Consider the following 13,756-nt stretch of genomic DNA (forward strand, 5'->3'; position numbering starts at 1 on the left):
AGCCCATGATATATTATAATATATTTACCTTATTGTGATCATATTGCTGATTATACTAAACTGATGGCCAACTAAGATCTCACATAGCCAGTAGATTATTCCTTTTTGGAGTGTCAGGCTGATACATGCTCAGGGTTTTTAAAACAAAGGCATGTTTCTCAGCTTTTCCTGGACCACACCAGTCACCCAGGCAGGTATTGGTATTCTGTTACTAGAAATGGGCATTGTCTAACCTTGAGGTAGAGATGCTCCTCAACTTATAAGACCACATCCCAATAAACCCATCATAAATTGGAAATGTAGTAAGTCTAAATCCATTGGGCTATGTCCCATAAACTCATCATAAAGACAAAAATCATATGTCAAACCATTGTGAGTCATGGAACATCTGTGTATTACTCCATATGCACCTAGCAAAAACCTAGAATCTTCTGAAGCCAGACCAGAGAAATCACCTACTGAAATGAAGGATTATGACTAAGTTTTAGTGCTCATAGGGAAGAAATTCAGCTTTACACTAATCTCACTGGCCAATAGACTACTGAAGACACCTTATAACTCTTTTTAGATAACAGTGGCTGAGAAGAAGATCTGAAAAGGACTTCAAAGATCTTAAAAGGACTGACCGCCAAGCCCAGGTCGCAGCCGGTTGTCATAGCCGTCCAGAAGACGATCCAAGATTCTGGTGAAGATAGTGATGTTGTCAGTGCTGTCATCTGGAATATCTGGGGCATGCTTAGGAGACAGCCTAAGGCAATGCAAGGAAAAGAAAAAAAAATAATAGTTCTTAATAGGAAAAAAAATACATGACTAGATATTGTAATTCAAGAAGATTTCAATTAATAGACTGGGCCAATTACATAGACCTATATCTTATCCAAAATAGCAATCACTACATATTTGTGGTTAATACTTGAACTCTTACTCTAGCATTGGTATGAGCTTTGCCAGGCATATATCCTGGCCCCAACCCAGCAGTAAAGAGACACAAGTAGAAATTCTGGACAAAATGTCACTGAGAACATTTCCCGGCATACAGTTGGTTCATCAAATTGTGTTGCATGATTAAACAGGCATCAAAATAAAGAAGGGAAATGTTACTGAGAACTTACCTCACTTCTAGCCCAGAGAAATTTAAGTTCACAGAAAAACAGGGTTAGACAGATCTTTAAATTGTATATAGTCTACTTCTACCCTCATCCTCTGGGGATAGGGAAACCTATTTGCTGAATATCAAGAACATACACTGGAAAAAAGATAGTCTCTTCAATAAATGGTGCTGGGAAAACTGGATATCCATATGCAGAAGAATGAAACTAGACCCCTATCTCTTGCAATACACAAAAATCACATCAAAATGGATTAAAAGACTGAAATCTAAGACTTCACACTATAAGACTACTACAAGAAAACTTTGGGGAACATCTCCAGGACATCAGTCTGGGCAAAAATTTCTTGAGCAATACCCTACAAGCACAGGCAACCAAAGCAAAAATCGACAAATGGGATCACATCAAATTACAAAGCTTCTTCACAGCAAAGGAAGCAATCAACAAAGTGAAGGGACAACCTACAGAATGGGATAAAATATTTGCAAACTATCCATCTGACAAAGAATTAATAACCAGAATAGATAAAGAGCTCAAACAACTCTGTAGGAAAAAGTATAATAATCCAATTAAAAATGGGCAGAATATTTGAATAGACATTTCTCAAAGAAGACATACAAATGACAAGCAGGCATATGAAAAGGTGCTTAATATCACTGATCATCAGAGAAATGCAAATCACAACTACAATAACATATCATCTCACCCCAGATAAAATGGACATCCAAAAGACAGGAAATAACAAATGCTGACGAGAATGTAGAGGAAAGGGAACCCTCGTACACTGTTGGTGGGAATGTAAATTAGTACAACTACTATGGAGAAGAGTTTGGTGGTTCCTCAAAATATTAAAAATAGAGCTACCATATGATCCAGCAATCCCACTGCTGGGTATATACCCCAAAGAAAGGAAATCAGTATATCAAAGAGATATCCGCACACCCATGTTTGTCACAGGACTGTTCACAATCGGTAAGATTTGGAAGCAACCTAAATATCCATAATAGATGATTGGATAAAGAAAATGTGATACATGTACACAATGGAGTACTATTCAGTCATAAAAATAATGAGATCCTGTCATTTGCAAAACATGGATGAAACTGGAGATCATTATGCTAAGTGAAATAAGCCAGGCACAAAAAGACAAAAATTGCATGTTGTCATTTATTTATGGGAGCTAAAAATTAAAACAATTGAACTCATGGAGATAGAGAGTAGAAGCATTGTTACTAGAGGTTGGGAAGGATAGTGGAGTGGTTGAGGGAAAGTGGGGATGGTTAATGTGTATAAAACAATAAAAAGAATGAAACCTAGTATTTGATAGCACAAAGGGTGACATCAGTAGTAATAATTTAATGGTACATTTTAAATAAATGTTTGAGGGGATGGATACCACATTCTCCATGATGTGATTATTTCATATTTCATGCCTGTATCAAAACATCTCATGCACCCCATAAATATATATACCTATGATGTACCCACAAAAATGAAAAATTAAACAATTCTTTAAAATCCTGAATATAAGGCCAATACACTGTGCTTTCTTTCTGAAATACTAGCTTCCACAAGAATGCATTTCCATTTCCTCCTGGTGACTGTTGATATCTTAGCATCATTCTTCATCAAAAAGTTGAAAACTTTTAAGTCAAAAAGCAATGCTAGTTTGTGACCAGTCTGGACAATATGGCGAAATCCTGCCTCTACAAAAACACAAAAATTAGCTAGGCATGGTGGCACACCTGTAGTCCCATTTACTGGGTAGGCTGAGGTTGGAGGATTACTTAAGCCTGGGAAGTGGAGGTTGCAGTGAGCTGAGATCATGCTACTGCACTCCAGCCTGGGCAACAGAGCAAGACCCTGTCTAAAATAAATAAATAAATAAATAAAAATCAATGCAAAATATCACCCCCAAATTATTTTCAATATATTGTTCTATGGTTTTATTCTTTATTACTGATTTTTTTTTCTCCTAATGTGCACTAAATTATTGTGTGGGGAAGCAGATTTAATCTGCAACCTAAATAGAACTCTTTCTTATTCAGTAAGTAAACTGCAACGAGATCCTATAGTTTGAATTCAAAGGTAGTTTGGGGATAAAAGGAATCATGGCATGTCAGAATTATGGAGAATCTTAGATATTGTATAATTCTCTCCCTTCATTTTACACATGAGACACTTAAGACACCAACACCAAAGAGAGAAATGAATTGCTTGATGCTATATGTTTATCAAGTTAATGAGAGCGACACTAAAACATGTCCATTGCACCTCATATTTGCCACTACTGGTTAGATAAAATATGATAATAATAATAATTCATCATTGAAAAATGAAAATGATGTTACTAATACACTATCTCAAGGTTATGCAAGTTTAGTCATTTTCCTAGCCCTAAAGATGGATCAGTGGTAAATTCAAAGGACCAGAATCAAATGACTAGAATTTGGTTCTGTCTCTGCCACTAACTGACTGTGAGACCTTCAGGCATACCTCCAGGATATTGTGAGTTTGGTTCCAGGCCACTGCAATAAAGCAAATATCACAATTAAGTGAGTCACAAATATTTTGGTTTCCCGTGCATATAAAAGTTACGTTTATACTGTACAGCACTCTATTAAGTGTTCAATAGCATTATGTCTAAAAATCAATTTACATACCTTAATTAAAAACACTTTATTGCTAAAAAATGCTAAGAATCATCTGAGGCTTCAACAAGTCATAATCTTCTTGCTGATAGAAGGTTTTGCCTCAGTGTGGACGGCTGCTGACCAGTCAGGGTGGTGGTTGCTAAAGGTTGGGGCAGCTGTGGCAATTTCTTAAAATAAGACAACAATGAAGTTTGTCTCATCAATTGACTCTTCTTTTCACAAAAGATTTATCTTCAGCATGTGATGCTGTTTGGTCGCATTTGACCCACAGTAGAACTTCTTTCAAAATTGGAGCCAATCCTCTTAAACCCTGACACTGCTTTATCAACTAAGTTTATGTAATATTCTAAATCCTTTGTCGTCATTTCAACAATATTCACAGCATCTTCACTAGGAGTAGATTCCATATCAAGAAATCACTCTCATTGCTCGTCTGTAAGAAGCAACTCATCCCTTCAAGTTTTTTCATGAGATTGCAGCAATTCAGTCAAAACTTTGGGCTCTACTTCTAATTATAGTTTTCTTGCTATTTCCACCACATCTGCAGTTACTTCCTCAAACCCCTCAAAGTCACCCATGAGGATTGCAACTAACTTCTTCCACACTCCTGTTAATGTTTATATTTTGACCTGCTCCCCTGAATCGTGAATGCTCTTAGTGATATCCAGAAAGGTGAATCATTTCCAGAAGGTTTTCAATGGGCTTTTCTTGGATCCATCATAGGAATCACTATCTATGGAAGCTATAACCTTATGAAATGTATCTCTTAAATAATAAAACTTGAAAGTCAAAATTTCTTCTTGATCAATGGGCTGAAGAACGGACATTGTATTGTAAGCATGAAGACAACAGTCATCTTGCACATCTCCATCAAAGCTCTTGGGTGACCAGGTGCATTGTCATTGAAAAATAATATTTCAAAAGGAGTATTTTTTCCTGGGAAGTAGACTGCAACTGTGTGCTTAAAATATTCAGTAAACCATGCTATAAACAGATGTGCTGTCATTCAGGCTTTGTTATTTCATCTACAGAGCATAGAGAGAGTGGATTTAGCATAATTCTTAAGGGTCCTAGGATTTTCCCAATAGTAAATGAACAATGGGTTTCAGCTTAAAGTTACCAGCTGCATTTGCCCCTGACAAAAGAGTCAGCCACTGCTTTGAAGCTTCAAAGTCAGGCATTTACTTCTTCTCTCTAGCTATTAAAGTCCTGAAAGACATCTTCTTCCAATAGAAGGATGTTTCATCTACCAAAATCTGTTTTTCATGTAGCCACCTTTATCAATTATCATAGCTAGATCTTCTGGAGAACTTGCTGCAGCTCCTCCATCAGCACTTGTGTTTCACCTTGCACTTTTATATTATGGAAATGGCTTCTTTCCTTAAACCTCATGAACCAACCTCCACTAGCTTCAAACTTTTTCTGCAGCTTCTTTATCTCTCCCAGTCTTCACAGAACTGAAGACAGTTATAGCATTGCTTTGAATTAGGCTTTACTTGAAGAGAATGTTGTGTCTGGCTTTATCTTCTATCCACTAAAACTTTCTCCATATTTGCAATAAGGCTGTTTCACTTTCTTATCATTTATGTGCTCACTGGAGTAACATTTTTAATTTCCTTCAAAAACCTTTCGTTCGCATTGACAACTTGGCTAACTGCTTGCCACAAGAGGCCTAGCTTTTAGAGTATCTCAGCTTTTGTCATGCCTTCCTTACTAAGCTTAATCATTTCTAGCTTTTGATTTAAAGTGAGAGCCATGTAAGTTTTTATTTCACTTGAACACTTAGAGGCTATGTAGGGCTACTAATTGGCCTATTTTCAATATTGTTGTATCTCAGGGAGAAGGAAGGCCTAAGGAGGGGGAGAGAGGCAGGGGAATGGCCCTTCAGTGGAATAATCAGTCAGAGCAAACACAATATTTACCAATTAAGTCCACTGTCTTACATGAGTGGAATTCATGGTGCCCCAAAACAATTAAAATAATAACATCAAAGATCACCGATCACAGATCACCATAACAGATATAATATTCAAGACTTTGAAAATTTGCAAGAATGACCAAAATGCGGCACAGAGACATAAAGTGAGCACATGCTGTTGGAAAAATGGCACCAATAGACTCACTCAACACAGGGTTGCCACAAACATTCAATTTGTAAAAAACATGCTATCCACAAGCACAATAAAGTGAAGCACAGTCAAATGAGGTATGCCCGTACTTCCATATATGTAAAATGGGGATAACAATAACCTACATTAGAAAACTTTTGAAATAAATAAGTAAATAAGATAATAAATACAAAATTGTTCTATAAATGAAGGTTGTTCATTAACTTCTCCCCAAACTCCTGAAAATGCAATGAAAAACCTTTAAAATACATTATCTTTTAGGCTATAGGAGAAAGTCAAGATCACTGACCATCTAGAGCATCCTCAATGAAGTTGTCAAACTAATGCTGTCACTGCCGACATCCTTCATTGAGGATCCTGGTGTGTTTACGTTAAGGGAAAGCAGGAGAGGCACAAATGTGGAGTTGCTGACACAGTTCATACAACATCCCAAAGAGGAAAGATATTTATTTCATTAAAAGGATGGCATTTTTCGTAAACCACATATTTCCTAGGAGAGAGCAGATTTTTTTAAATAATAAAAATTCGGAATTACTGAGCAGATTATGTCTCTGCATCGCTCACAAACCTTTTATAACTCTTCATAGCTAACCAAATAAAATTCCAATGCCTAAGCCTGACATTCGTGGCCTTCTGCAATCTGTTCCTGATATACTTTTACAGTTGCAAATTCTACTACTTCTCTTTCTGACCACCAATCACAGGCAAATCAGGTTACTCACCATTTCCAAATATTCCTCATGTTTTCGTTTTTCAAGTCCAGTCTTTCCTATAAGTGGAAATGTTCAACTAAAGATTCAGCACTAAGGATGCCAGTTATATACTAGGCAGGAAATGAGAAACACCTAGAATTCAATAGCCCACTTTCTCTTTACAGAAGCTGCTTAAAGAAAAAAAAAAAAGAAGAACTAACCTGATTTTGGCTAGAATATGCCAAATCCATCTGAAAAAGACAGTTGTTCTTTTCTGAAATAGCTTATATGGACTGGTAATAAAACTACAGAGGTACTGACTTGAGACACACCTGCCCACTTGGTAAAATAAAGACCAAGTCCTTCATGCCTTCTTAGTAACTAAAAGCCACTGCTTCACAAAAAAAGAGAAATATTTAATTGTATATGTTGTGAATGATAAAATAAGCTAGTAGACCTTAAAGATATGATTCCATGTGACCATAAGCAGACATATCGCAACTTAAAATGTGTCATGAACCAAAGTTTGCAAAGAAGCAGGGGTACATTCTTCCTTTGAAACAATGCCATAAAGGATAGCTAGTTTTCTAGACAAGAGTAAGCAATACTGTTTCTCATAGTTAATCTGAATGACTGTAACCATAGTGCCAATGCATGAGCACTATTTCGGCAACATTTCTGGTTAAGCAGGTATTAATAGGCCAACCTGAGAACCATTTATAACACTGTTTATGTGAAAAGATATTTTTTGATACAAAAGAAGAGAAAACTAAAGTAGGAAAAATATTATCTCCCCTACTATTATTTGTTCTTTACCCCCACACCCACAGCCATGATCAAAGCAATGAGCTGGCCACCAGCTCAAAGACTTTGAATTAATCCTGATGATTGATATCCTTACAATGGAGAGTCCTGACAGTCATCACCCTCAGCAAGTGATAAAATTCAGTATCAGCCATACTGAGACAACCTTGCCTCCTGACATAATGCAACAGGAAGCCACAACATCACCTACAAAGTATCATTGATTGTGGCCTCACATGTCCATCTCTGTTCTGTGTTACAAATTCTGTACTTCCACCTCAAAAGGGAAAATGGTAGGACAAAATTATATTCCTTATTTCTCCAGGTCCTATTAGAAAAATGCACTTGCCCCATCTTAACATGGTCTACCCAGCTATGTGGCTGAGATATTAAGAATTCAGTGGTTGAGAGATTACTATATGTAAGTAAATGTTCGTGTATGTAAAAGAAATTGACATGTGCCTCATTCTTACTTAAAAGTAACCAAACTCAGGAAAAGCATTACATCATAATGATTAATAGCACGGACTCTGGAGCCAAACTTTTTGGGTTTCAATCCTAACTCTTCTATTTTCTAGCTGTGTGAGCTTTGGCAAGTTACCTGACCTCTCTCTGTCTCCATATTTTATCTGCAAAGGAATAATAACATCACTTAGCTATCAGGTCTGTTATAAGGATTATATTAATCAACATATATTAATAACTTAGAATAGAGCTTGGTATATAGGACTCTATGAATATAACATTTAAACTAACATAATGGAATAAGTAAGACTAAGGAATCGAATTTAAAAAAAAATAGCTTAATTAGATAACAAGGGAGAGTGTCTAGTTTGAAGCAATGTCTGGAAAACCATATTATGCCAAGAGAATATTTGAAAGGAATGAGAGTTAGCCTGCAGACAAGAAAGCACGGAGTATATCTGAAAGCCACCATGTGGAAAAAGAAGCAAATGCTGCAAATGTTACAGGGCCCTATAACTAGGAGGTGTTTGAAGAAGGTGGACTTCAGCTCAATATAGGAAGCACTTTCTAACACCTGGAGCTATGCCCTGTGGTACTAATGCAGCTTATCACTGCAGAGATTCAAACTGGTAGGTGAATCACCAACGATAAAGCAGGAGGGATTCTTTCCCAGGATAGGAGCCTAGGAACTGACAGCCTCTCAGGTTCCAAGTCTGGTTCTGAAATTTTAAGATTTAATGATCAAATGCTAAGAGTATTGATGCATTGATTCTTTAATAGAAATTACATGTAAATGGAAGGGTTTGGACTTTTCATACCTATATTCCAAGTAAAAGTAAGTACATGCATGGCCACAGGTGACAGTTTATTCCGAGATTAAGAGAACTGAGAAAATCATTTTCAAGATGAATACAGATGCTTACAAGCACTGACACCTTTAGATAGTAGAGCCAAGTCAGGCTGTAGATATGACAAGGAGACAAGCAACTCCCCAGCCGTCTCCTCTTCAGTTCACTGCATCAGCTGTCACCATGGCCACCACCATATAACGTTGATGCAGAAGATGTGTTAATATAGTGTCATATTCCTCCCAAATCATAGTCCCTACTCTATTAGTAGTGTGGAAATATGCGGCCTTGTGTGCAGCATATTTCGTTTGCCTTTTCACTATTCTCCACTCCGTTCTCCTTTCTAGAAGGCTAATTTTTATACACTACATTATAGGCGCCATTGGCCTCTTGCTTCAACTTGAGTTTGGCCACCTTGGCTGAAGATCAGAGGAAGACAAAAAGACTGGGCATGTAATTCCCTGGCTCTGTCCCTGTGAAATCTTCTCAGGCTGGCTGTTCCCTCCACCAAAAATCTGCACCTCTTAAGAAAGCTTGATTTACATGATATGTGTGCTGTTCACCTTAGGTTCTTACTCTATTCCTTGTGGTTTCCCTCCACTTAGATCATAACTTTATGATTAGTCTCTGCAAATATATCCTCCTCAAATAATTGAAATGTCCCATCTGTATTCTCCGGGATCCTGACAAATTCAACAAATGGCAGTCAGACCTGACATTTGCTGCTTAGGCACTTACGTGTTGACCCATTATGAAAATTGCTGATATTTGACCATTCTGACCTAGCAAAATGTCAGTTTCAAAATAGTTCAACTTGACATTGTTCACATACATAATTCCATTTGCTAATGGTCAAAATACTTGACCAGGAACCAGGAGTATAGGAAATTCATTTATTATATGAAGTTGAAATTATTCTCTGTAGCTTTTTATCAAAAATGCAGGACTAGGAATCAGAAACTGGTGCTCTAGACCTGGGTCTATTATTAACTCGTTGTAAGAAAGTCAATTTTCCTTTCTGAGCCTTAGTTTCCTCAGGTACAAATTAAAAAATCAGATTATATGCTCTCTACAGGTTTTTTCATGGGTGCTGTTCTAAAGTTCCAGAATCCCAAATCCCAAACTTACTGTTAGTTTCTTAAAAACAGGAACTGTGTCCCCAAAGATTCCTTACACCAGAATCATCTGGGGCATTTTAGGCACTATTCCCAGAGCTACCAAATCATAATCTTCAAATGCGGAGCCTGCTTTCTTGCTTACAAATACTGAATGTTGAGAACTATTACATCTAGCACATGAGTTATACAAAGTACTGGTCGATAAACCACTGTTGATTGTTAAAATGGCTGTGGCGGCCAATGTAGGTGGTTTCATTGAATAAATCACTAAAGTTGGATAAAATAATGCAGTAATGGATTTTTTTCAATACACAAAAACATAATTAAGAAAGTATGGAAATAATCAAAAAGAAGCAGCGCTCTTAAGTACCACAACTATCAGCAAAAACTCTGTATTTTAAAATTATATTGGATCCTTTATTTATGGCAAATACAACCTTAATATTTGTGCTTTTTATTATTAACCAAGTCTAATTTTGTCATAATTTTTTTCTTACAGCTTTATTTTAGGTTTGGGGATACATGTGCAGGTTTGTTATGTAGGTAAATTATGTATCATGAGGGTTGGCGTACAGATATTTCGTCACCCAGGTAATAAGCATAGTACCCAACAGGTAATTTTCCTATACTCACCCTCCTTCCACACTCTACCCTCAAGTAGGCCCTGGTGTTTATTGTTCCCTTCTTTGTTTCCATGTGTACTCAATGTTCAGCTCCCACTTATAAGTGAGAACACATAGTATTTGGTTTATTGTTCCTGTGTTAGTTTGCTCAGGATAATAGCCTCCAGCTGCATCCATGTTGCTGCAAATGAAATGATCTCGTTCTTTTTTATGACTGCATAGTATTCCATGGTGTATATGTACCACATTTCTTTTATCTAATCCACTTTAATGAGCATTTAGGTTGATTCCATGTCTTTCCTATTATGAAGAGTGCTGCAATGAACATATGCATGCGTCTTTATGATAGAATGGGTTATATTCCTTTGGATATATATCCAATAATGGGATTCCTAGGTCAAATAGTAATTCCATTTTAAGTTCTTTGAGAAATCACTGAACTACTTTCCACAATGGCTGAACTAATTTACATTCCTACCAGCAGTGCATGAGATAGTTGTAGGTGTGCAGCATTATTTCTGAGCTCTGTATTCTGTTCTCTGCAACCTGACCAGCAGCTGTTATAATTTGACTTTTTAATAATAGCCATTCGGACTGATATGAGATGGTATCTCATTGTGGTTTTGATTTGCATTTCTCTAATCATCAGTGATGTTCAGCATTTTTTCATGTGCTTGTTTGCCACAAAAAAATGTCTTCTTTTGAGGAGTGTCTGTTCATGTCTGTTGCCTATTTTTTAATTGGGTTGTTTTTTGCTTGTGAATTTGTTTAAGTTCCTTATAGATGCTGGATATTAGACCTTTGTTGGATGCATACCTTACAAATATTTTCTTCCATTCTGTAGATTGTCTGTTTACTCCCTTGATAGTTTCTTTTGCTATGCAGAAGCTCTTTCATTTTATTAGGTCCCATTTGTCAATTTTTGGTTTTGTTGCAATTGCTTTTCATGTCTTCATCATGAAATCTTTGCCAGGTCCTATGTCTAGAATGTCATTTTCTAGATTATCTTCCAGGGTTTTTGTAGTTTTAGGTTTGACATGTAAGTCTTTAATCCACCTTCCCAGCACCATTTATTGAATAGGGATTTCTTTCCCCATTGCTTGTTTTTGTCAATGCTGTGAAAGATCAGATGTTTGTAGGTCTGTGGCATTATTTATGGGCTCTCTATTCGGTTCTCTTGGTCTATGTGTCTATTTCTGTACCGGTACCATGCTGTTTTGGTTACTACAGCCCCATAGTATAGTTTGAAGTCAGGTAGTGTGATGTCTCTAGCTTTGTTCTTTTTGCTTAGGATTACTTTGGCTATTTGGGCTCTTTTGGGGTTCCGTATACATTTTAAAATAGTTTTTTTCTAGTTCAGTAAAGAATGTCATTGGTAGGTTGAAAGAATAGCATTGAATCTGTAAATTGCTTTTGGAAGTACGGCCATTTTAACAATATTGATTCTTCCTATCCATGCGCATGGAATTTTTTTCATTTGTTTGTGTCATCTCTGATTTCTTTGAGCAGTGTGTTGTAATGCTTATTGTAGAGCTCTTTCACCACCCTGGTTACCTGTATTCACAGGTATTTTACTCTTTTATGGCTATCGTGAATGGGATTGTGTTTTTGATTTGGCTCTCAGCTTGGATGTTGTTGGTGTATGATGCTACTGATTTTTCTACATTAATTTTGTATCCTGAAACTTTGCTGAAGTTTTAAAATCAGATCAAGGAGCTTTTGGGCAGAGACTTTTCTGGGTATAGAATCATATTGTCTGCTAACAGAGAGAGTTAGACTCCCTATCTTCTGATCGGTATGCCTTTTATATCTTTCTCTTGCCTGATTGCTCTGGCTAGGACTTCAGTACCATGTTGAATAGGAGTAGTGAGAGAGGGCATCCATGTCTTGTTCTGCCTTTCAAGAGGAATGCTTCCAGCTTTTGCCCATTCAGTATGCTGTTGGCTATGGGTTTTTTCATAGATAGTCATTATTTTGAAGTATGTTCCTTCAATGCCTAGTTTGGGTGGTGGCTTATACCTGTAGTCCTTCGTTTTAATGAAATAATGTTGATTTTTTCAAAACCCTTTTATACATCTACCGAAATAATTATGTGTGTTTTTGTTTTTAGTTCTACTTATGTGGTGAATCACATTTATTAATTTGCATATGTTGAACCAACCTTGCATCCCAGGCATAAAGTCTACTTGATCATGGTGGATTCAATTTTTGATATACTACTGGATTTGGTTTGCTACATTTTATTGAGGATTTTTGCATCTACGTTCCTCAAGGATATTGGCCAAAACTTTTCTTTTTTGTTGTGTCTCTACCAGGTTTTGGTATCAGGATGATGCTGGTCTCATAGAACGAGTTAGGGAGGAGTCCCTCCTCCTCAATTATTTGGAATAGTTGCAGTAGGAATGGTACCAGTTCCTCTTTATACCTCTGGTAGAATTTGGCTGTGAATTAATTTGTTCCTAGACTTTTTCTGACTGGTAGGCTTTTTTTTACTGATTCAATTTTGGAACTTGTTATTGGTCTGTTCAGGGATTCAATTTCTTCCTGGTTCAGTCTTAGGAAGTTGCATGTTTCCAGGAATTTATCCATTTCTTCTAGGTTTTCTAGTTTGTATGCATAGAGATGTTCATAGTAGTCTCTGAGGGTTTTCTGTATTTCTCTGGGGTCAGCAATAACATGCTCTTTGTTATTTCTGATTGTGTTTATTTGGATCTTCTCTTTTTTTCTTTATTAGAATAACTAGTGGTCTATCCATCTTATTCATTCTTTCAAAGAATACACTCCTGGACTTAATCTTTTGTATGTTTTTTTGCATCTCAATTTCCTTCAGTTCAGCTCTGATTTTTGTTATTTCTTGTCTTTTGCTAGCTTTGGGGTTGGTTTCCTCTTGGTTCTCTAGTTCCTCTAGGTGTGACATTAGGTTGTTAATTTGAGATCTGTGTAACTTTTTGACTTGGGCATTTAGTGCTATAAACTTTCCTCTTAACACTCTTTAGCCATGTCCCAGAGATTCTGGTATTTGTATCTTTGTTCTCATTACTTTCAAGAAATTTCTTTATTTCTGCCTTAATTTCATTATTTACCCAAAAGACATGCAGGAGAATACAACCTTAATATTTGGGCCATGCTTTTAGTAGTATCATGCCTCAAAAGTATTAATTGCACTGGGCTTGGAGGAAAGTAAGGAAAAAAATGTTTGTAATTCAAGAAACAGAGACCAGGTGTGGTGGCCCACACCTGTAATACCAATACTTTGAGAGGTCAATGTGGGAAGATCTTTTGAGGTCAGGAGTTTGAGATCAGCCTGGGCAAGA

At 36.7% G+C, this 13,756-nt stretch overlaps 1 protein-coding gene across 2 annotated transcripts in view; it reads right to left on the reverse strand.

Annotated features, from left to right (window-relative positions):
• Positions 1–13,756, reverse strand: part of GABRA3 (gamma-aminobutyric acid type A receptor subunit alpha3) — a 281,817-nt gene that overhangs the window by 174,997 nt on the left and 93,064 nt on the right. For both annotated transcript variants that reach the window (XM_054545204.2, XM_002832249.5), the window contains one exon: positions 627–748. In XM_054545204.2, coding sequence (XP_054401179.1) covers positions 627–748 — 122 coding nt within the window. The remainder of the gene's footprint in view (positions 1–626; positions 749–13,756) is intronic.

This window comes from Pongo abelii, chromosome X (genome assembly GCF_028885655.2).
Source record: "Pongo abelii isolate AG06213 chromosome X, NHGRI_mPonAbe1-v2.0_pri, whole genome shotgun sequence".
Classification (NCBI taxonomy): domain Eukaryota; kingdom Metazoa; phylum Chordata; class Mammalia; order Primates; family Hominidae; genus Pongo; species Pongo abelii.